The following is a 25,269-nucleotide window of genomic DNA, read 5'->3' as shown; positions in this document are numbered from 1 at the left end:
TTACAGATTATGAGTATACTTGATTTAGAAGTTAAACCTTGATATGCATACAGGGAGCACAAACTACCTGCTGCATAATTCATTTTTTCATCCAGGTATTGCTGAAGTGTCATAGTCAACCCCTTATTACCTTTGGTTGATAATCGGGTCATCCTGGAACACATCTGCTGGCGATCCTGGAACATATCCGCTGGTGATCATGGAACACACTTGCTGGTTATGCATTTACCCATCTGCTAGTGGTTCTGGAACCCACCCTTTGCGGATTGTAGAACAACCACTGAACATTCTTTGTTGTCTCTCACACACAGAAAGTCTGATATGAAAACAATGCCGGTACTAAGAAGTTTCTCATAGCCACCAATCACAGGCAAAATTCAATCAAGCAAGCTGCATATGGAATTGTACATTCATGCAGACATATTGTGGATCATGGCTGATATGATAACAGACATGTACCTCTTTCTTCAGCTTTCTGGTCTCTCCATGGTACACAAAGGCTTCAGGAACCTTCCATAATAAGGGAGTCATGAAAGTCTTGCACTGGCTGTCCATAAAACAGTACCTAGTTTGTAGTTCCAAGTTCCATAAAGAAGCTAGTAAGACTTTCTTTGCTAAGGCAGGTCAGGGGTGGAAATAACTTATGTGAAGACTGTGCAAGGCCCAAGGACCCAATGGGACCTATAGGTCCATTTATACTAGAGGTGGTTCAGGTGAGTGCTGGAGCCCCACCTGTTTTTACATAGACCTGAATGCTGCTCAGTTTCAAGGCAGCAGAAGAGGAGAACCAGGAGAAGCAGGAACCACTCTTTATGATATTCCAATGGTGCGTCTGGTTTAGAATATTTAGGTAGTGAGCAGCTGTTTGATCCAAGTTGAAGAGTTTAGAGTTTAGCATTGTAAAGGTTACTATTTATCCAGTGAGTACGTTTCCAGCTGAGCAGTTGGGGGGCCCGAAAGTTGTTCTTGATATTATGTCCACAATTTGCACATTTGTAGCAGGTGAAACGATGATTGTCCACAATAGTTGTCTAGGATGGCTGTCTAATTGGGCATTTGGAAGAGATTTCCTCTTACTTCCTGTTGTGTCCGCAGGACAGAAACTGAAGGGAAATCTCCTCAAAGGGCATATATGGCGAAATAAAACTGGGGGGGAGGGAATTTACCCATTCCTTACTCTATTCAATATAACAAATTTTACTTTAGATAACTTTAAGGTGTATTGTGTTTGGACCTTGATAACTTAGGATTTGATTTAGCTCAACGCCAATTTCATTTATGGTTTATAGCATCCATGGTACAATGATTTTGACCGGTAAAAGAGTGTCCTTTTCACGGCTAATTGCAACAGTGTACTTTTAAATTGTAATATTTATTGTATTTATTGCTATGTTTTCTGTGTTGCTTGGGGTTTCTCTAGTTCTGGATGCAATTTGATGAGCCCAGCCACTGGGTTCCCCAATTATATAAATATTTGTTTTGCAAAATGGCGAACCTACTTGGAGTGTGTGACACCACCATTTGGATTTGTAACGGCTGCCATCTTTTACCAGAATAGGGAATTCTCGTGACTGGCCTCACAAGATGAAAGAAGCCTGTAAATAGACTTCTTGGCAGCAATGCAAATCTGAAATATCAGTTCTGGGCAATATATTCTTAAATAGCCACAGTAGATATAAAACTAAGTTGTGCACCAAACACCTATGTAAAAAGATACAAACATATAAAGATAGCATTGACATCATCACTGTGCTGTACATAGCCTGTGTAGCCAGTAGAGCCGTGGGAGGGACCCAAAAATCCCACCCACCACGGGATGCCTGCAGACAACTGCAGAAGGGGGTGGAGACAAGACCAGTAACCCTGCACAAAGAGAGAGAGCAGCACTGAGCGGTCTTTATTACAGGAAGGAAACGTCTCACACTGGATTTCTGCACAGATCGAGAAGAAATACATAAAGCACACCAAGATTTAAGGAAAAATACACATTTGTGAAGCATCCCCTTATTTCCTGAAGGGACCCCCAGGTGGCTCAATGGGCTAGCATTTCACACCAAGGCAGGGTCCCTGACTCTTGGTGAGGTGGAAGAATTGGGCACCAACCACTTTAAGAAGTTTGTTATAGGACCATAAGTTCAGGGAGAGAGGAATTAGGGCACTGGATACCCAAAAAGACCAAAATGCATACTCCGAAGTCAACTAACAGTCAATATAGAAAATTAAGGTTTAAGCCAAACTTGTACAATGTACTCATTAAACTGTAAAGCCGCTTCAATGTTGTACACAATCCAGCAGAACCTACTACAATGTCTAGTAGTTTTTACTACCCTCCCCCAAGACACTGTTCGTCAGACGAACTTTCCCCCTGGTGCTCCAGTTTAGGTGTTAGCTTCACTCCCCCTAGATATGCCCTCCGGTAAGGCAGCGCAATTATCTTCAGGCCCCAGACTCAAGCCTTCCTCTCAAAGCATGTGTGTCTTCCCCAAGCAACAAGACTGGGATGGTAGGGTGCAACCATACTCATGTTCCCAGAAAGCTTTCAGAAAGTCCACCCAAATACTTAGATGCTCCCCCAGCATGCACCACTGGCAATAGGCTTCCTAGTGGTTGGCTGTAACAGAACCGGACCCCGACTGCACTTGGGTATTTCTGTTAGACTACCGCTTCCCTGTCCCAACACCGTCCACGGACACCACCACTGACCATACAAGACTAGATAGCACCAGGCTTGAAGGAACACAGGAAATAGACTACATTATTTTAACACAGGTACAAGATATATACATTCAAGGGAACAATTTCCCCCTCCCTGCATAATGACACAGGGCGGGGCAAACCACATCAAGCAACAAGAGACACATCAGCAGACACCCCCCACCAAGCCAATACACAAACACATTTATCCAGGGGAGGACTGACACCTCATGGGGCACCTGGGCAACAGGGGATCATGAGGCCCCTGTGTCCTCACCCACACTTAAACCACACCCAAAAAAGCCTATGAAAGGTACCAGGGGCGTCTCATGGGGCCCCCTACTGACCCCGGGCCCTCGGGCAGTGCCCGAGTTGCCAAATGGTCAGTCCACCCCTACATACATCCCATAATAGTTTGCTCCCAAGCAAGACACACAATATAACAATGGGATGCAACCACATGGCGTTAAACAATGAACAACTCCCCACCCCAATTATTAGGACATTTCACCCTGTACCCCTAACAGGCACAGAGTGACTTACACATAATAGGGATATGGGGAGCTGAGACAGGGGTCCCCCCCACCCCTCCAAAGTGAGCTGTGTTCCATGGGCCCACCACCCAAAGTGACTCCCGTCACATTGGCCAGGGAGACATAAATATCCATAACTCAGATTATTGGACATTACTCTATTGGATTGTCTTACACTCCCCACTCTGAGCTTGGGGGAAAACCCAATGAACCTAATGAACACAGAACTATAAATTTATGCTCAGACCAGGGGCGGACTGACCATTTGGAAACTCGGGCACTGCCCGAGGTCCCGGGGTCAGTAGGGGGCCCCAGGAGATGCCCCTGGTACTTTTTTCATAGGTTTTTTTGAGTTTGAGCAAGGACACAGGGGCCCCATGATCCCCTATTGCCCGGGGGCCCCATGAGTTGTCAGTCAGCCCCTGGCTCAGACTGACTATAGCTCACCAGTACTAAATTTTGTCTAAATGTATCAACATCAGCTTCAATAGCATAATTTAACAGAGAAGTAGAGAAAATAGAACCTTCAAACTTCCCAGATGATCAGTGTGGATTACTGATGAAAACACATATACTGGTGATCAACTCCAGGATAAGAAAATACACTTATCCTGGGCTTCATCTATATATGTGCTCATCAGTCATCCACACTGACCAGCCGGAAGTTGGGTTTCATGAGTTTGCTACCGAAGATTCTATTTTCTCATTTTCTCTGTTAAGTGATGCTATTGATGCTGATGTTGATAAAGGCAAAAATACTGAGATACAATATCTTTACAGGAAAAGGGAAACCAAGTATACCACAAACCAGTTGCATTGCTGAGCCACAACGTGCAATTGGTGATTCCTGAGATGTACGAACCCAATTCCTATGAAAACTGGACTGTTTTGCAAAACTAGGACTGAGCCTTTGTCTTTGACTGACTGGCTTAGCTCAAAATGTGGGACTAACAATGGTTATTTCCCTGTTATTTTTTACTTATTATTTTAATATTTCCTGACACAGTGTATTGTCTTCGTGATCACCAATAATTGCTGAGGTTTTTCAGCACTAGGTTGCCACACTTCTTTTTCTAAAAGGAAAGAACAGTGAGCGCTGGTCCTAAACAGCAGCTGAGCACTCTAAGCAACCGATATATACTTATACAGAATACCATAAAAAACAGTGCAGCTCTGGAGATAGTGGTAATAAAACAGAAAAAAGTCCACTGCAAGTCCAGTTCAGAGAAACATGTCAGGTGACAAGTGGAAATTCAATGTTGGTGATCCGTGAGGAAGTGACTGAAATACGCACTCACCAAAAAGAAGATATATATAAGCAGTATATATCAAAAGCCCATGGATCCTCAATCCAGAAGGAACAAAGCTGGTCTGGTCACAGAAAGTGGGTCCCTCCTTTAAGGATGCAGCAAAAGATCTTCCTCCTCCCAGTTTGGTATTGGATTCCAAAGTCAGGGTTCTGCAGACTGAGTCGGAGTCCGCTTGGGTTCAGCCTCTCCCAGGCACAGTTCTGAATCTTTGGTTGCTAAATGCACCAACAAGGTGGGGAGATCCTTCTGGTGGTCTTTTGGGGTTGAGGAGTTCTCTAACCAGAGTCGTCAGAAGCTCATGTGCTGCACCTGAACACTTCTTTTTCTTTTTGTTTTTTTTTCAGTTCTGAAGACATCTCTACCTCTTTGTGAAACTAATATTGTTATTTGCTACTCTATATGGCCACAAATCTGACCTCAACCCTATTGCACGCCTTTGGAATGCCAATTGCAAACTAGGTCTTTTAGGCCAACTTCGGTACTTGACCTCTAAAATGTTCTTTTGGCTGAATGGGAACATTTTCACAGATATAAAACAGAGAGCAAAAAAGTGAGCGCTTTCAATAGACAAGCAGCTGAAGCACACAGGATAACCAAAAAAATCCTCACATGAAAATAAAATAAAAGTGCAGCACTAAAAATTAAATGTGACACAATAAAAAAAAATCATAAAAAGTCCCAATTATGGTGACCTAGGGTAACAATGCACACTAACCAGAAGTGCACATAAATAGTGCAGTGTAGTAAGGATGGAGTTCATAAAGTAGTCATCAGCATGGAGAGGGTAGATGTATTCCCTTGATCAATGAAGGTCCACAGGATGATACAAAGATAACATGGCATTGTAGGTTTTTCTTTGAATACTTTTATAAATCACGAAAGTTCAGCTTGTCAGGGTCTAGGGTCAAGGAATCAAGGCCCAGATTGTCAGGATCCATTTCCAATCCGGTCTCCGCTCCGCCCGAGAGTTTGGAGGCAGACCAAAACAAGCAGGGATAAAGTAGTGCGGATCGTGGAGGTGCCAGGGGCGGAGAGGAGACCGGACTGGAAATGGATCCTGACAATCTGGGCCTTGATTCCTTGACCCTAGACCCTGACAAGCTGAACTTTCGTGATTTATAAAAGTATTCAAAGAAAAACCTACAATGCCATGTTATCTTTGTATCATCATGTGGACCTTCATTGATCAAGGGAATACATCTACCCTCTCCATGCTGATGACTACTTTATGAACTCCATCCTTACTACACTGCACTATTTATGTGCACTTCTGGTTAGTGTGCATTGTTACCCTAGGTCACCATAATTGGGACTTTTTATGATCGGTTTTTATTGTGTCACATTTAATTTTTAGCGCTGCACTTTTATTTTATTTTCACAGATATGCTCCAAAATATTGGGAAAAGCCTTCCCAGAAGAGTGGAGGATGGTGTAACCAGAAGATGGGGGGCTCCATATTACTGCCCATGATTTTGGAAAGCAATGTCCAACAAACCTGTATAGGTGTGATGATCAGGCGTACACAAACCTTTTGCCCATTTTGTGTATTTGTTAATGATTTTTTTTATGGATTAAGGTACCCTTTTTTTAGCTATTTATTGATGCATGCTTGTTCTTATTCATGGATTTCATCCATTAATTTATTTTTATTTTTCATAATCTCACAATGGATTTCCATTTTCTATAACCAAGAGGTATTTGTGTACATGGTACATGCTACTTACCATGCAGCAACAGATTCTATACAAACCAGTCATCAAAATAACAGTTGGAGAATGAGAAGAAGAACCTAATTGATTGCTATAGGCCAATATCAAAAATCCCTATTTCTGATACTTTGGTAAAATAGGCTACTCTAGCATATCGCTGGCAATGTAATAGTTGATTAAGAAGGTTTGGATAGCAGAAACAGATATTCTTAGCAAGATCCACAAAATTTATTTTTGGATAACAGTGCTCAGTTGGTCTATGTAATCCCCGAAGCCCCTTTAGGAAGTAAAGCATGGCCAGCCAAAGTCTTGGTTGGCCAGGTGGACCTACAAACTCCACTGAGACATGTCAAGATTCGCTTTACACTATGGACAGATATTTTGATAAAATAGACTATGCTTTCACATTGTTGGCAATATAATAGTGGATTAGGATGGTTTGGACAACTTAGAGTAGAACTAGTTCTTAACTAGCTCTAGAACACTGGATCACATTACCAAGTTGGCCTGGTTAAACTTTGAAAACCCTTTGAAGGATTTGACCATGGCAGGGCAAATGTAAGTCTTGGCTTTCTAGGTAGACCTACAACCTCCACTAAAGCCATCCATTGATGGTTCAAATCTTGGTTGGGGACTGGTCAAGATTCGCTTTACACTATGGACAGATATTTTGATAAAATAGACTATGCTTTCACACTATTGGCAATATAATAGTGGATTAGGATGGTTTGGACAACTTAGAGTAGAACTAGTTCTTAACTAGCTCTAGAACACTGGATCACATTACCAAGTTGGCCTGGTTAAACTTTGAAAACCCTTTGAAGGATTTGACCATGGCAGGGCAAATGTAAGTCTTGGCTTTCTAGGTAGACCTACAACCTCCACTAAAGCCGTCCATTGATGGTTCAAACCTTGGTTGGGGACTGGTCAAGATTCGCTTTACACTATGGACAGATATTTTGATAAAATAGACTATGCTTTCACATTGTTGGCAATATAATAGTGGATTAGGATGGTTTGGACAACTTAGAGTAGAACTAGTTCTTAACTAGCTCTAGAACACTGGATCACATTACCAAGTTGGCCTGGTTAAACTTTGAAAACCCTTTGAAGGATTTGACCATGGCAGGGCAAATGTAAGTCTTGGCTTTCTAGGTAGACCTACAACCTCCACTAAAGCCATCCATTGATGGTTCAAATCTTGGTTGGGGACTGGTCAAGATTCGCTTTACACTATGGACAGATATTTTGATAAAATAGACTATGCTTTCACACTGTTGGCAATATAATAGTGGATTAGGATGGTTTGGACAACTTAGAGTAGAACTAGTTCTTAACTAGCTCTAGAACACTGGATCACATTACCAAGTTGGCCTGGTTAAACTTTGAAAACCCTTTGAAGGATTTGACCATGGCAGGGCAAATGTAAGTCTTGGCTTTCTAGGTAGACCTACAACCTCCACTAAAGCTGGCCATTGATGGTTCAAATCTTGGTTGGTTCATCAGGGACTGGTCCATATTTGAACCATCTATGCGCAGGCTGATTGTACCCAATTCAATTGTTGTACAACCAGCATGTTGGATATTTACATGCAAATATTGCCAGCGGCTATAGCCGCTAGCAATAATCACTGTGTTCTCCAGGCATGGCTCTTCCTTGGACCCTCCAACCGGGAGAACACAGGAGGGATCCCCCTATCAACACTGACTGTGTTGATGGGAGAATCGAGCAATTTTCCTTCTTGCAACCCATGGCTGCAGGAAAGAAAATTGCATTGTATAGGGCCTGCCTAAGATGGCTTTACCTTTCTAGTATGGCTAGGGTACTTTCAAATGTTTATTAAAACCAAGGGCGGACTGACCATTTGGAAACTCGGGCACTACCCGAGGGCCCGGGGTCAGTAGGGGGCCCCATGAGATGCCCCCGGTACCTTTTTCATAGGCTTTTTTGAGTTTGGGCAAGGACACAGGGGCCCCATGATCCCCTATTGCCCGGGGGCCCCATGAGTTGTCAGTCCGTCCCTGATTAAAACCCCTTGTCCAGGAAGCATAAAGCCTCATAGACAAAAATGTAGGATTTAAGAACAATGTTTCTTTCTCAACAATCAGCTTCTTTATTTGATGGGAAAGGAGAAGTGGGTTCCTCTTGGCCCCATAAGCTGCTGTTTCTTCAGACAGTGTAATCTTGTGGCATTACTAGTTTTGCCATTGTTATTTTTTTCCAAACGTGTGTTTTGGGTGGCATTTGACTGTCTGTAAATAGACGTGTAAGTGTTTTTACTGTGTTTTTAATACTATATGCAGTGCTTCTGATAGCACTAACAGAGATATAATATATTTATGTATAAAAATGTACATATGATTTGAAAACAGATGCATCTTCTGTGTGTATATATACAGCTTTCTCTGTATGTGCTCAAGAGAAATAAAAATATTTTTCTAAACAAAGTCAGTGGTATCATTTATTTAGGGTGTAAATAACATAACAGAGAGGTAAAAAAAAAACAATAACTACACATAACCTGACATTGAAGCAGGGGCGGACTGACCATTTGGAAACTCGGGCACTGCCCGAGGGCCTGGGGTCAGTAGGGGGCCCCATGAGATGCCCCTGGTACCTTTTTCATAGGCTTTTTTGAGTTTGGGAAGGACATAGGGGCCCCATGATCCTCTATTGCCCAAGGGCCCCATGAGTTGTCAGTCCGCCCCTGCATTGAAGTTTGATTTTTATCCGAATTAGATTTCTCCTTTTCATGTTTGCATAGTTGATAGTATCAATATACTAACGTCTACAAGAACTTCTTTTTTCTAAGAAGTTAGACTTTAAAATAAACCAACCTACCTATCTTCCCTCCCTCCCTCCGTTGGAAAAAATGGCCTGGTCAGGAAGAGGGGGTGGTAAATCCTCAGAAGGGCAAGTGGTTAAAGGTAGCTTCTCAAAGCGCTTTACAAAGAAAACACAAGAAAAACGCAGTATAAAACAAAGGGAAAAAAGCAATTAAGTAAAAACTTGTCTAAAGAAAACATTTTTAGATTTGATTTAAATGAGTTTAGAGAAGATGACTCTCTGATGTTACTAGGAAGTGAATTCCAGAGTTTTGGAGTATAGCAGGAGAGGTTTTGTCTCCCATGGAGTGTAGGTGAGTAGGGGGGACACACAAAAGACCAGAATTTGAGGAGCAGAGGTTGAGGGGGGAAGTAAGTTGATAAAAGTTCAAACAGATAATGGGGTGCCAAGCCATGAAGAGCCCTACAGGTGAGCAAGAGGATCTTAACGTTGATGATGGGTAGCCAGTACTAGGACTCCAAGATATGGGTAATATGATCACTTGTACCAGACCTGGTGAGGATTCTGGCTGCAGAATTTTCTACATACTGTATTCAATTATTAGTGGGTATAGGTAGCGAGTAGAGTATTGCAATAGTCAAGTCGGGAGCAGGGGCGGACTGACAACTCATGGGGCCCCCGGGCAATAGGGGATCATGGGGCCCCTGTGTCATTGCCCAAACTCAAAAAAGCCTATGAAAAAGGTACCAGGGGCACCTCATGGGGCCCCCTACTGACCCCGGGCCCTCGGGCAGTGCCCACGTTTCCAAATGGTCAGTCCGCCCCTGGTCGGGAGAACACAAATGTATGAATCAGCTTTTCATCTACAGTGTATGTTAGGATAGGACGCAGCCCAGGAATGCTTCTCAAGTGGAAAAAGGATGTTCTGACAACATTTTGTACATGTGGATCGAAGGTTAAGCAAGCATCAAATATCACCCTGAGATTTTGAGAGTATAGCAGGAGAGGTTTTGTCTCCCATGGAGTGTAGGTGAGTAGGGGGGACACACAGAAGACCAGAATTTGAGGAGCAGAGGTTGAGGGGGGAAGTAAGTTGGTAAAAGTTCAAACAGATAATGGGGTGCCAAGCCATAAGGAGCCTTACAGGTGAGCAAGAGGATCTTAACATTGATGATGGGTAGCCAGTACTAGGACTCCAAGATATGGGTAATATGATCACTTGTACCAGACCTGGTGAGGATTCTGGCTGCAGAATTTTGTACATACTGTATTCAATTAATAGTGGATTTAGGTAGCGAGTAGAGTATTGCAATAGTCAAGTCGGGAGCAGGGGTGGACTGACAACTCATGGGGCCCCCGGGCAATAGGGGATCATGAGGCCCCTGTGTCCTTGCCCAAACTCAAAAAAGCCTATGAAAAAGGTACCAGGGGCACCTCATGGGGCCCCCTACTGACCCCAGGCCCTCAGGCAGTGCCCAAGTTTCCAAATGGTCAGTCCACCGCTGGTCGGGAGAACACAAATGTATGGATCAGCTTTTCATCTACAGTGTATGTTCGCATAGGACGCAGCCGAGCAATGCTTCTCAAGTAGAAAAAGGATGTTCTGACAACATTTTGTATATGTGGATCGAAGGTTAAGCAAGCATCAATTATCACCCTGAGATTATGAGAGCATAGCAGGAGAGGTTTTGTCTCCCATGGAGTGTAGCTGAGTAGGGGGGACACACAAAAGACCAGAATTTGAGGAGCAGAGGTTGAAGGGGGGAAGTAAGTTGATAAAAGATCAAACAGATAATGGGGTATCAAGCCATGAAGAGCCTTACAGGTGAGCAAGAAGATCTTAACGTTGATGATGGGTAGCCAGTACTAGGACTCCAAGATAGGGGTAATATGCCCGCCTCACCACCTGCCCCCCTCGACCCTATCCCCTCACAACTCCTACAACCTCCCTCCCCCTCCATCCTACGCTCCCTCACCCACATCTTCAATCTCTCCCTCTCCTCCGGCACTTTCCCTTCCCCTCTGAAACATGCACACATCACCCCCATACTTAAAAAGCCCTCCCTGGACCCCAATGACCCGAACAACCTCAGACCCATCTCCCTGCTCCCATTTACATCTAAACTCCTCGAACGCCTAGTCTACGCCCGCCTATGCTCTCACCTCAATGACAACAACCTCCTCGATCCCCTACAGTCTGGCTTCCGTTCCCTACACTCCACCGAAACTTCCTTACTCAAACTCTCCAACGACCTGCTAACCGCCAAAGCTAATAACCACTATTCAGTGCTCCTACTCCTTGACCTCTCTGCGGCCTTTGACACAGTCGACCACCCCCTCCTCCTCAAAAAACTACACTCCCTCGGCCTCAGAGATTCTGCTCTCTCCTGGCTCTCATCCTACCTGTCACAACGCTCTTTCAGCGTTCCCTATAATGCCACCACCTCCCTCTCACTCCCCCTCTCTGTTGGGGTCCCTCAAGGCTCTGTCCTCGGGCCCCTTCTCTTCTCCATCTACACCTCCTCCCTTTGCCAACTCATACACTCTCACGGCTTCAACTACCACCTCTATGCCGACGACACACAAATCTATCTCTCAACCCCCCACCTCACCCCCTCGGTCTCCGCCCGAATCACACACCTGTTGAGCGACATATCAGACTGGATGTCGCTCCACTTCCTTAAACTGAACCTCTCCAAAACCGAGTTTCTTGTCTTCCCTCCAGCCCGGACACCACCCCCCATTGACTTCTCCGTCACATCCAACAACACCACCATCAAACCCACCCCGCAGGCCAGAGTACTTGGTGTTATTTTGGACTCCAACCTATCCTTCCAGCCCCAAGTCCACTCTTTAACAAACTCGTGCAGACTCCACCTCCGCAACATCGCCAAAATCCGCACATTCCTAACCCCAGAAACCACTAAACAGCTCATCCACTCCCTCATCATATCACGACTCGACTACTGCAACTCCCTCCTCACTGGCCTGCCTCGCCGCTGGCTATCCCCGCTTTAGTCCATCCTGAATACGGCTGCCAGACTCATTCACCTTTCCAACCGCTCCGTTTCTGCCACCCCCCTCTGCCAATCCCTCCACTGGCTTCCGATTGCGCAACGGATCAAATTCAAAATCCTAACGCTGACGTACAAAGCCGTCCACCATACTGCCCCGAACTACATCACTGACCTAATATCCAAGTACCGCCCAACACGCACACTCCGCTCCTCACAAGACCTCCTTATCTCTAGTTCCCTGGTCTCCTCCTCCCATGCCCGCCTCCAGGACTTCTCCAGGGTGTCACCCATCCTCTGGAACTCCCTGCCCCAACCCTTCAGATTATCACCTACTCTCCTCTCCTTTAGGCGCACCCTGAAAACCCATCTCTTCAGGGAAGCCTACCCCACCCCCTGCTAACTTGCCGACCTCCTCCACTCTTCCTACCACTCCATCCCCCACAGCTATCTCCTCCTGTGCCACCATCCCCTCCCCTCCTAGATTGTAAGCTCCAAAGAGCAGGGCCCTCGATCCCCTCATGTTTTGCATTGTATTGGTATTGTTCTGTCACATATTCTGTTCCCCTCTGTAATGTACAGCGCTGAGCGAACTATTGGCGCTTTATAAATACTGTATAATAATAATAATAATACTAATATGGTCACTTGTACCAGACCTTGTGAGGATTCTGGCTGCAGAATTTTGTACATACTGATATTCAATTAATAGTAGATTTAGGTAGCAAGTAGAGTATTGCAATAGTCAAGTCGGGGAGAACACAAATGTATGGATCAGCTTTTCATCTACAGTGTATGTTAGGATAGGACGCAGCCCAGCAATGCTTCTCAAGTGGAAAAAGGTTGTTCTGACAACATTTTGTACATGTGGCTCAAAGGTTAATCAAGCATCAAATATCACCCTGAGATTTTGTGTGCATAGCAGGAGAGGTTTTGTCTCCCATGGAGTGTAGGTGAGTAGGGGGGACACACAAAAGACCAGAATTTGAGGAGCAGAGGTTGAAGGGGGGAAGTAAGTTGATAAAAGATCAAACAGATAATGGGGTGTCAAGCCATGAAGAGCCTTACAGGTGAGCAAGAGGATCTTAACGTTGATGATGGGTAGCAGTACAAGGACTCCAAGATAGGGGTAATATGGTCACTTGTAACAGACCTGTTGAGGATTCTGGCTGCAGAATTTTGTACATACTGTATTCAATTAATAGTGGATTTAGGTAGCGAGTAGAGTATTGCAATAGTCAAGTCGGGAGCAGGGGCGGACTGACAACTCATGGGGCCCCCAGGCAATAGGGGATCATGGGGCCCCTGTGTCCTTGCCCAAACTCAAAAAAGCCATTGAAAAAGGTACCAGGGTCACCTCATAGGGCCCCCTACTGACCCCGGGCCCTCGGGCAGTGCCCAAGTTTCCAAATGGTCAGTCCGTCCCTGGTCGGGAGAACACAAATGTATGGATCAGCTTTTCATCTAACGTGTATGTTAGGATAGGGCACAGCCGCGTAATGCTTCTCAAGTGGAAAAAGGATGTTCTGACAACATTTTGTACATGTGGATCGAAGGTTAAGCAAGCATCAAATATCACCCTGAGATTTTGAGAGTATAGCAGGAGAGGTTTTGTCTCCCATGGAGTGTAGGTGAGTAGGGGACACACACAAAAGACCAGAATTTGAGGAGCAGAGGTTGAAGGGGGGAAGTAAGTTGATAACAGATCAAACAGATAATGGGGTGTCAAGCCATGAAGAGCCTTACAGGCGAGCAAGAGGATCTTAACGTTGATGATGGGTAGCCAGTACTAGGACTCCAAGATAGGGGTAATATGGTCACTTGTACCAGACCTGGTGAGGATTCTGGCTGCAGAATGTTATACATACTGTAGTAAATTAATAGTGGATTTAGGTAGCGAGTAGAGTATTTCAATAGTCAAGTCGGGAGAACACAAATGTATGGATCAGCTTTTCATCTACAGTGTATGTTTGCATAGGACGCAGCCGAGCAATGTTTCTCAAGTGCAAAAAGGATGTTCTGACAACATTTTGTACATGTGGATCGAAGGTTAAGCAAGCATCAAATATCACCCTGAGATTTTGAGAGCATAGCAGGAGAAGTTTTGTCTCCCATGGAGTGTAGGTGAGTAAGGGGGGCATCAAATATCACCCTGAGATTTTTAAATTTAGACTGAAGCTCAAGTACAGGGTCATTGATAGATAGGCTACCAGGACTTACGCAATTAATGGAGGGTGCCAATAAGCATGACTTCAGTCTTGTCACAGTTTAATTGAAGGGAACTATGGGCCATCCAAGTTTTTATATCACAAATATAACTAGACAGGAGAGAAGCAGCCAAAGTAGAATCCGGTTCAGTGTGGATGTATATCTGAGTGTTGTCGGCGTAGAAGTAATAATTGAGTCCATGTGATCTAAGCAGTTGGCCAAGTGGAAACGTAAATGCTAAAAAGTACGGGGCCCAAGATTGAGCCCTGAGGAACACCATACTTGACTGGCCCGAATTCAGACTGAAATCCGCCAAGAGAAACAAAGTGACAGCAATCAGTAAGATATGACTTCATCCATTTCAGGAGCCAATTGTGTGACTCCAAATGTGGTTTCAAGGCAAGAGAGTAAAAGATTGTGGTCTACAGCATCAAAGGCAGAGCTAAGATCAGGAGAATTAGAATAGTTAGTGAGCCAGAATCAGGAGCTAAGAGAAGGTCGTTAGTGACTTTGACCAAGGCAGTTTCTGTGCTGTGCAGTTGCCGAGAACCAAATTAGAGGGGTTCAAATAGGTTATTTAAAGCCAGGTGGTTATGTAACTGAGATTTCACAAATTGCCGAGGATCTTGTCAAGGAATCATAAGTTAGATACGGAGTGAAGATTGTTTAAGTTGTCCAGAGCCACGTTGGGTTTTTTTGGTATTGGGTGATAGCAGCAGTTTTAAGGATTGTTGGTAGAGAACCGGTGCTAAGGGAGTCATTTATAATATTGAGAATACTGAGACACAGAGAACTAAAACAGGATTTAAATAAATGGGTGGGTATTGGATCAGCATGCAGGTGGAAGATTTCATATTAGCAACCAATTTAATCAGAGATGCAAAGTCAAGTAGAGAGAAGTGGGAGAGAGTAAAACTGGGTGGGTCTGGAAGTGATATGGAAGAAACGTGGTGAGGTAAAAACTTGATTCCTTATTTTTTCAATTTTTGAGGAGAAAAAATTCAAAAATGTGTTACAGAGCTGTGTTGAGGCTGTGGAGGGACTATGACGTTTTAATAATCTATCGATGGTGCAGAAGAGTTATCTAGGGTTTTTAAGATGTTTTTCTATGGCATGGGAGAAATAGCTTGATCTAGCTGTCTCGATTTGACCCTTATAGATACACAAATGATCTTTCCAAACCTGATAGTGAACAGTCAGGCCAGAACGGCACCGCATACGCTCAAATCAATGTGCCTTTCCTCCTCTTCTTCTTTCTCTTCTTTCTTTCCTTCCTTTCCTCTTTTCCTTCTTACCTCCCTTTCTTCTCATCTTACCTTCCTTCCTTCCTTCCTTCTTTCCTTCTCTTCTTTCCTCCTTTCTTTCCTTCCTTCTCTTCTTCTCTCCCTTCTTTTCTTCCTCCCTTCTCTCCTTCCTTTCCATCTCTCCTTCGTCCCTTCCTTCCTTCCTTCCTTCCTTCCTTCCTTCCTTCCTTCCTTCCTTCCTTCCATCCATCCTTCCTTCTTTCCTTCCTTCCTTCCTTCCTTCCTTCCTTCTCACCTCCCTTCTTTCCTTCCTCCCTCACTTCTTTTCTTCTCACCCTTTTTTACTTCCTCCCTTCTCTTCTTTCATTCCTTCTCTCCTTTGTCCCTTCCTTCTTTCCTCCCTTCCCTCCTTCCTTCTCTTCTTTCTTCACTTCCCCATTCCCTTCCTTTCCTTCCAGCCTTCCTCCCTTCTCTTCCTTCCTTCCTTCCTTCCTTCCTTCCCTCCCTCCCTCCCTCCGTTCCTTCTTTCCTTCCTTCCTTCCTTTCTTTCCTCCCTTCTTTCCTGCCTCCCTCATTTCTCTTCTTCTCTCCCTTTTTTCCTTCCTCCCTTCTCTTCTTTCATTCTTTCTCTCCTTCATCCCTTCCTTCCTTCCTTCCCTCCCTCCCTCCCTCCCTTCCTTCTTTCCTTCCTTCCTTCCTTCCTTCCTTCCTTCCTTCCTTTCTTTCCTCCCTTCTTTCCTGCCTCCCTCATTTCTCTTCTTCTCTCCCTTTTTTCCTTCCTCCCTTCTCTTCTTTCATTCCTTCTCTCCTTCATCCCTTCCTTCCTTCCTTCCCTCCTATCCCTCCTTCCTCCCTTCCTTCTCTTCTTTCCTCCCTTCTTTCCTGCCTCCCTCATTTCTCTTCTTACCGCCCTTCTTTCCTTCTTTCTTTCCTTCCTCCCTTCTCCTCTTCCTTTCCTTCTCTCCTTCGTCCCTTCCTTCCTTCTTTCTTCCCTTCCTCGTTGCCTTCCTTTTCTTCTCCCTTTCCTTCCAGCCTTCCTTCCTTTTATTCTTCCTTCCCTTTCTTTCCTGCCTTCCCTCTCTTCTTTCCTTCATCCCTCGTTCCCTTATGTTTTCCTTTCCTCTATTCTTTCTTCCATAGTGATGTGCACAATGTCCTGTTCTCCCGCTCTTCTATCATACAGCCGGATGACAATCCATCCAGCACAGTTGGAGTTAACTCTCTGCAGAAGACACTCATCTTGCGCCAGCCGGCGTTTTGGCATTAATTAATTTCTATAAGGAAGTTTTGGCTTCTCGGCGCAGTCAACAAAAAGTGTTTTACAAGATTTGCAGTCCCAGTTCCAGTCCAGCTGGATCCTTTGATACGAGGGATGGCTTCTCGATCTGATAAAACATTTGTCAGCGCGGTCTGTTGATTTTGAAGGGCGGGGATTTTCTGCTCAACGCGATTTTATGAGAACTTAACATTTGACAGAATTCCAAACTGGCCGGGTGTACCTCTTCACCCAAAATCAGATCAGAGATGTAGAAAAAAAGATTGCGGTCAGCAGCGTCGGTTGAGTAGGTCACATGAGCACTACTGGAAGCAGCATTTATATCGAGTATTTGGAATTTTATCATTCTTATTTGTTGTATCTTATACCAGGATCTGAATATTTCCTCTGAGTTGTTATAATTGGGGAGGAACAGCTTGAAATCCTTTTTAACAACAGAGCTTTGATATTTCATTCTGTTGTGCATAGTCAGGAGCTGGGAGACAGCATAGACTACCAGCCAGGGGCGGACTGACCATTTGGAAACTCGGTCAGTAGGGGGCCCCATGAGATGCCCCTGGTACCTTTTTCATAGGCTTTTTTGAGTTTGGGCAAGGACACAGGGGCCCCATGATTCCCTATTGCCCGGGGCCCCATGAGTTGTCAGTCCGCCCCTGCTACCAGCATGAGGTCCAGAATCTTGCTCAGACAAAACTGGGATTCTGGCTAAGCCGAGTGACAACACACACTTGTTCCAAGGATGGGAAGTATGTTAGAGCTACAGAACCGCTCCCCTCTCCTCATTTCCATAACTTAGATAGGAGGTGTTCTGTAGTCCACCGAGGAGAACAGGGCAAATAGCATCGGGGCATGCCTGCTATGTAATGTGCAGTTGACATTTAGCCTACTTTCACACTGGTCCGCCGCAAAAACACAGAAAAAATGCATATGCATTTTTTTTACGTGTTTTTACTGCATTTTTGCCACGTTTTCTGAGCATTTTTTTAATGGACACGTGGCTTAAAAACTGCACCAAAAATGCTACTCGGAGGCATTTTTTAGGCATTTTTCAGGCGTTTGTCATGCACTTTTCAGGCCCTCCTGACCCCTGCACTCTGTGTGTTACGCCCTCCTGACACCTACACACTGTGCATTATGCCCTCCTGAGCCCTACACACTGTGCGTTATGCCCTCCTGACACCTTCACACTGTGCAGTATGCCCTCCTGACCCCCACACTCTGTGCGTTATGCCCTCCTGACCCCTGCACTCTGTGTGTTATGCCCTCCTGACCCCAGCACACTGTGCATTATGCCCTCCTGACCCCCACACTCTGTGGGTTACGCCCTCCTGACCCCTGCACACTGTGAGTTATGCCCTCCTGACACCTACACACTGTGCATTATGCCTCCTGACCCCTGCACACTGTGCGTAATGCCCTCCTGACCCCTGCACACTGTGCGTAATGCCCTCCTGATCCCTGAACACTGTGCGTTATGCCCTCCTGACACCTACACACTGTGCATTATGCCTCCTGACCCCCTACACACTGTGCAGTATGCCCTCCTGACCCCTGCACACTGTGCGCAATGCCCTCCTGACCCCTGCACACTGTGCGTTATGCCCTCCTGACCCCTGCACACTCTGCAGTATGCCCTCCTGACCCCCTATACACTGTGTGGTATGCCCTCCTGACCCCTACACACTGTACATTATGCCCTCCTGACCCCCACACTCTGTGCGTTACGCCCTCCTGACCCCTGCACACTGTGCGTTATGCTTCCTGACCCCTACACACTGTGTGTTATGCCCTTTATAAATATATAAATACAAAATGTAAACATCTCATATCTCTTTGATCTTTTTTTATATTTTATATATACTGTATATATAAAATCACAACTCTCTTTGTTCTTTTTTTTCTGATCTTCCTCTTATGGGTCATCATTAATAGCTGCAAAGCAAGAGGCGAAACTCCTCTTTTCTAACCGCTAATTTTACATCTAGACCTGAGCAACAAATGATGTCTAAAACTGAAACAATATCCAGGAAGGGGCAGTTATTTATACACTGCATGCTTGCTAATGGCTGAGATGATGTCAATGCTGAAAACATCCTCAATTTTATATGTAACTAAAATTCAGGGGCTTGTTAAAGCGGAGCTCCAGTCAAAGATGGAAAAAAAAAAGTCAGAGGCTACAAAAACTGTAAAAAACTCCCACGATCCAGCTGTGTGCTCACCTCAGCAGGTTGCACCAACCATCCTCACTCCCTGGTGCTGGCATTTTAAGTGTGGACACCCGGCTGGGACAGCTTGCGGCTTCACAGCCGGGTGCCCACTGCGCATGCTCGGATTGCTCTGCGTCTTGTGAATGATGGCACGGTAGTCTTCTAAGACCTGTCAAGTGTCCCAGAAGACTGGGGGGAGGACAAATTTCACTTCTGATCCTCGCTCCTCGAAGGTGCCAATTCCTCACAGGGAGTAAGGGACCAGTACTTAAAGCGAAACTTCCCCTTTTGGGTGGAGCTCCACTTTCAGATTTAAAGTAGTAGAACTGAAGGCAAAACTTTGATTTTCAATTTGGAGAGAGTAAGGAAAAGTCAAAACCTTTTTTTTTTTTAACCATCTGAGTCAAATTGGGGATATTTCCTTCACTTCCGGTCCCATGGCCAAAACAGGAATTGAGAAGAAATCTCTCCAAAGTGAGGAAATCCTTGGCTGTCTCCATCGGATGATTTTCTTCTATTCCTATTCTGAGGACAACCCAAAATGTAGGATTTTCTTTCACTTTCGGTGATAACAGTAAACAGGACAAATAGAGAGGATGAATCTCCCTAACGGGGACAATAAAAACTTGATAGGGTCCACTCTATCCAAAAAATAAAGTTTTGCTTTTAATTATATTTTAATCAGACCCAATGGTGTTAGTTCTACATTTCCTTTGGCTGGCTAACAACTCCAATAAGGAGAAGCTTCTCATGTTTGCTCAATTTAACACTGACCACAAAAAACAGCAATTCCCAGACAATATTAAACCATTTCCAGACAGCAACCAACCACCAACAGCTTCCATCGATGGTGGGAAATGATCTCAAGTGTTGGTGATAGGTGGCCCTGATCTGTTCTGCTCTCCTTATCCTGACCTCCATCCAATGGACAGACCTAGGAAACTGTGAACCTAAACTAGCAGAGATGTATGACAAGAATGGTTGGATCAGTTATAGGCTTCATGTACATGGATGTAAAGGAGCCATTCAGTGTGCAAAGCCTGAGTAATTCCTCCCCTGGGACCCACTGCCACTGTGTACATTGAGATGAATGGGAAGAAGAGGACGTATGTGGTTGACCACCAGGGTTTGTGTAAAGCACTCACATGTGCACTGGCGTATGCTCTGAAATATGCCACTTCGTACAGCCGCCCATTGGGATGAATAGGTAGAGGAGGACGTATGTGGTTGACCACCAGGGTTTGTGTAAAGCACTCACATGTGCACTGGCGTATGCTCTGAAATATGCCACTTCGTACAGCCGCCCATTGGGATGAATAGGAAGAGGAGGACGTATGTGGTTGACCACCAGGGTTTGTGTAAAGCACTCACGTGTGCACTGGCGTATGTTCTAAAATACGCCACTTCGTACAGCCGCCCATTGGGATGAATGGGAAGAGGAGGACGTATGTGGTTGACCACCAGGGTTTGTGTCAAGCACTCACGTGTGCACTGGCGTATGTTCTAAAATATGCCACTTCGTACAGCCACCCATTGGGATGAATGGGAAGAGGAGAATGTATGTGGTTGACCACCAGGGTTTGTGTAAAGCACTCACGTGTGCACTGACGTATGTTCTAAAATATGCCACTTCGTACAGCCGCCCATTGGGATGAATGGGAAGAGGTGGCAATATTGGGCGGCAGCAGGTCCTGGGGAGGCATTGCGCAGACTCTGTACACTGTATGGTGTTCATGAAGCCATAAATGTGAAAAATACCCAAGCAGGAGACCTTCAAATAGCTGCCTTTGCATAACAGATATCATTGGTCAGCCATTGGCTTTGTATTTGGATGATCAGAAGAATCCTGAGGACACCCTACTGACCATGCTCACTAGCCACACCCACAAGATCACGACCCCATTTGTAGCCCCAACAGCAAAATCAAGTCGCCAATTTTAACACGCCTTCAAACAACCGATCACAATCTTTTGGTACTTGGGGCAGACACCTAACCCATTCACGACTGCCCAGCACATACTGTATGTGTGGCAACAAAAGGGGTGGGCTTCAACACCAACAAGCAACAAATACAAGTACCTCAGTTTAAGAACGCCTCGGTTAACGTAATTTTCGGTTTACGAATGAAAATCCATTGAAAATAACGCCTCGTTTACAAATATTTTTTCGCAATACGAACGGATTAATTGGTTTTCAATGCATTTACGAAATTTTTTTCAATCATGTCCCTGTATAGTATTTATGCCTTTAAAGTGCACTTTATAAAGAGTTTTGAACAGATAAGACTTTTTTTTACTTTTTTCTGACCTCCAGAATGGATTAATTGGTTTTCAATGCATTCCTATGGGAAACCGCGTTTCGGTTTACAAATTTTTCGCAATATGAAAAGTACCGCAGAACGCATTAAATTCATAAATCGAGGTACGCCTGTATGCAACAAGCAATTGGGTGACCTATAGTTATGTGCGGAGAGCACGCGCAACACGTGTTCTTAGCACAAAGACCAAGCTGTCAAAGTCAACTCTCGGTCCGGGGTAAAGATCGGTAGATGGCGGGATCACGCGTGGTCCGAACTATTCCAGGCAACACCAGGAATGAGAGGAAGGGGTTAAGGTATAAAGATGTTGGCGGGTGGTGGGCTGCCTTATACGTGGCCTAAGCGAGCTGCGGAGTTGACCCCCAACATAACACTGACCTTTGGAGCAATACTGGACTTTGACCAACAACTCTCCTCGATGTGGTGGGAAAAGGCTGACCCCTGATCCACCCTCCTGACTGTGTGTTTCATCCCCTTCACTCCCAAGGGCTTTCAGACACTAGGCACCTTCTCCAGGCCCGACAGCCAGGAGACACCAGTAGAACTCATACTCACATTCTTCTGAATTCTTATCGAATTAAAACACCACAAGGTTTTATGTGGTCAACATTCTTTACTGAAGCCTCAATCAAATCATGACTCCAATAGAACGATACAGTTAAGTGCAAGCGGACTCTTGGTCCCAGGCCCTACTATTGGCTGCTCTCGTCCCTGCAGTAGATGGGCCTATGTTCTATCTGACTCAAGATAGGGGAAACGGAGGGGTTGACCCAGGGGCGGACTGACAACTCATGGGGTCCCCGGGCAATAGGGGATCATGGGGCCCCTGTGCTTGCCCAAACTCAAAAAAGCCTATGAAAAAGGTACCAGGGGCATCTTATGGGGCCTCTGCTGTCCTCCTGCTGTCACCCATCCTGGAGGAGAGCAGGCCATCCTGGGGTCCCTCATCCTAGCCCCTTGAGAGAGAGAGCCACGGAGCTGGTCTACCCAGGGGCGGACTCACCCGAAGGTCCGTGGTCAGTAGGGGGCCCCATAAGATGCCCCTGGTACCTTTTTCATAGGCTTTTTTGAGTTTGGGCAAGGACACAGGGGCCCCATGACCCCTATTGCCCGGGGGGCCCCATGAGTTGTCAGTCCACCAGTGCCCGTGACAAATAAATAACAATATTTGGGGAAAATGATCACGAATAATTAATTCTAAGGCTCAGTCCTGGCCCAAAAGTTCCACGATCACAGCTACAGTCCCGACCCCGCCATCACGGCTCTGCCTGACAATCACCGATGGAGACACAATGTACGTTCGCTGGCAAATGCTTTTTATTGCCGATCGTTTGATACTTTATTTATAAAGGCGTTACGGAGACACTGATGAATTCATTGGACTCCGCAGCTTGTGTGATGCATCCCAGATCTCTCATAAAACAAGATGGAGTGTTCGGCTCTCTGTACACATGGAGCCCCGGGATGATCTATTGCAGCATGTTTGTCCTGTAGAAGGGATGCTTCATAAAGACAGACTGCAGCATGTTCCCGATGAGCGGACTTTTAGCATCTTTGTTGTAATGTTTACCTGAATGGATTTTGTTTGTAAAATTGTTAAAACGTATGTTAATTCTAACAACAGACTTCTCTTAATAGCTCCTGTTTGGTCTGTTACATATACCAATAAATATGCTTTAGTGGAGGGGGTCAGGAGGGCGTAACACACAGAGTGTAGGGGTCAGGGGGGGCATAACGCACAGAGTGTAGGGTTCAGGGGGGCATAACGCACAGAGTGTAGGGGTCAGGAGGGCATAACGCACAGAGTGTAGGGGTCAGGGGGGCATAACGCACAGAGTGTAGGGGTCAGGGGGGCATAATGCACAGAGTGCAGGGGTCAGGAGGGCATAATGCACAGTGTGTAGGGGTCAGGAAGGCATAACGCACAATGTACAGGGGTCAGGAGGGCATAATGCACAGTGTGTAGGGGTCAGGAAGGCATAACGCACAATGTACAGGGGTCAGGAGGGCATAATGCACAGTGTGTAGGGGTCAGGAAGGCATAACGCACAGTGTACAGGGGTCAGGAGGGTGTAACGCACAGAGTGCAGGGGTCAGGAGGGCATACTGCACAATGTGTAGGGGTCAGGAGGGCATACTGCACAGTGTGTAGGAGTCAAGAGGGGTAACGCACAGAGTGCAGGGATCAGGAGGGCATATTGCACAATGTGTAGGGGTCAGGAGGGCATAACACACAAAGTGCAGGGGTCAGGAGGGCATACCGCACAGTGTGTAGGGCTCAGGAGGGCATAACGCACAGTGTGAAGGGGTCAGGAGGGCATAAAGCACAGTGTGTAGGGATCAGGAGGCATAACGCACAATGTTTAGGGGGTCAGGAGGGCATAACGCACAGTGTGCAGGGGTCAGGAGAGCATAATACAGAGTGTTTAGGGGGTCAGGAGGGCATAACACACAGTGTGCAGGGGTCAGGAGGGCATCATGCACAGACTGCAGAAGTGAGGATGGCATAATGCACAGAGGGCAGGGGTCAGGTGTGCGTAACACACAGAGTGCAGAGGTCAGGAGGGCATAACGCACAGTGCGTAGGGGTCAGGAGGGCATATAGCACATTGTGTAGGGGTCAGAAGGCATAACGCATCATGCACAGACTGCAGAAGTCAGGATGGTATAATGCACAGAGTGCAGGGGTTAGGTGTAAGTAACACACAGAGTGCAGGGGTCAGGAGTGGGTAACGCACAGAATATAGATGTCAGGAGGGCATAATGCACAGAATGCAGGAAGCCAGACGGCATACAGCACAGAGTGCAGGGAGCCAGAGGGCGTAATGAACAGAGTGCAGGGGTAAAGAGGGCATAACGCAAAGAGAACAAGGGTAATGAATGTGTAATGTGCAGAGCAGGGGCGGACTGACAACTCATGGGGCCCCTGGGCAATAGGGGATCATGGGGTTTCTGTGTCCTTGCCCAAACTCAAAAAAGCCTACGAAAAAGGCACCAGGGGCATCTCATGGGGCCCCCTACTGACCCTGGGCCCTCGGGCAGTGCCCGCGTTTCCAAATGGTCAGTCCGCCCCGGGTGCAGATTTCAGGGGTCAGGAGTATGTAAAGTACAAAGTGCAGGGGTTAGGAGGGCATAAAGTATAGGGTGAAGAGTGCAGGAGTGCATAACACACAGAGTACAGGGGTTAATGATGGCATAATGCACAGAATGCTTGGGGGGCAGAGAGCACAATGCACAGAGTGCAGGGGTCAGGAGGCCATAATGAACAAAGTGCAGGGGTCAAGAGGGCATAACACACAGAGTAAAATGGTAAGGAGTGTATTACATACAGAATGCAGAGGTCAGGAGGAAGTATTACACAGAGTGCAGGGGTAGAGGGGATGTACAGTAATGCACAGAGTGCAGGGGTCAGGGGGATGTAACGTACAGAGTATAGGGGTGAGGATTGTGTAATACTCAGAATGCAGGGGTAAGGGCTACATAGCACACGGAGTACATAGGTCAAGAGGATGTAATGCAGAGAATGCATAGGTCAGGAGGGCGCAATGTACAAAGTGCAGGGGTCAGGAGTACATAACACACAGACTGTAGAAGTCAACTGTTCGGCAGCATGTGCCATCTGCTATCTAGCAATCAAAGGCTCTGAGCATCTATTTGTTAAATATGGTACAATCTATGTCCTGGGGGAAACCCTTGTTGATACGCTAGGACAGGAAGTGTGTTACTAGCAGAATCAAAAGATGAAAATAAAGCGAAAAAACTGAAGAAAAGAAAACTAATGCAGCCATCGCATCTGAGGACTGGAAAGGACTGGAAAGTCCTCAGATGCGATGAAAATATATTATATTTCTTCATTATTTTTTCTTAGGGTTAAAGAGACAAACAAGATCTTATCCGTCTGTTTCCTGTCTGTATTTACAGTAAGACTCTGCAGCTTCATTGCTAAATGTCAGTTAAGATAGAAATCAG

The 25,269-nt window shown here is 45.7% G+C and overlaps 1 protein-coding gene across 1 annotated transcript in view; it reads left to right on the top strand.

Moving 5' to 3' along the window:
- The first annotated feature begins 10,828 nt into the window (after nucleotides 1-10,828).
- The window catches only part of LOC149432742 (free fatty acid receptor 2-like), a 39,489-nt gene continuing 25,048 nt past the window's right edge, over nucleotides 10,829-25,269 (top strand). Inside the window, exon 1 of the mRNA XM_089665030.1 lies at nucleotides 10,829-10,890. Coding sequence (XP_089521156.1) covers nucleotides 10,829-10,890 — 62 coding nt within the window. The remainder of the gene's footprint in view (nucleotides 10,891-25,269) is intronic.

The sequence above is a fragment of the Staurois parvus genome, unplaced genomic scaffold (assembly GCF_062004578.1).
Source record: "Staurois parvus isolate SC_StPar_1 unplaced genomic scaffold, SC_StPar_1.0 ptg002113l, whole genome shotgun sequence".
Lineage (NCBI taxonomy): Eukaryota > Metazoa > Chordata > Amphibia > Anura > Ranidae > Staurois > Staurois parvus.
This window is presented reverse-complemented; position numbering and strand designations above follow the sequence as displayed.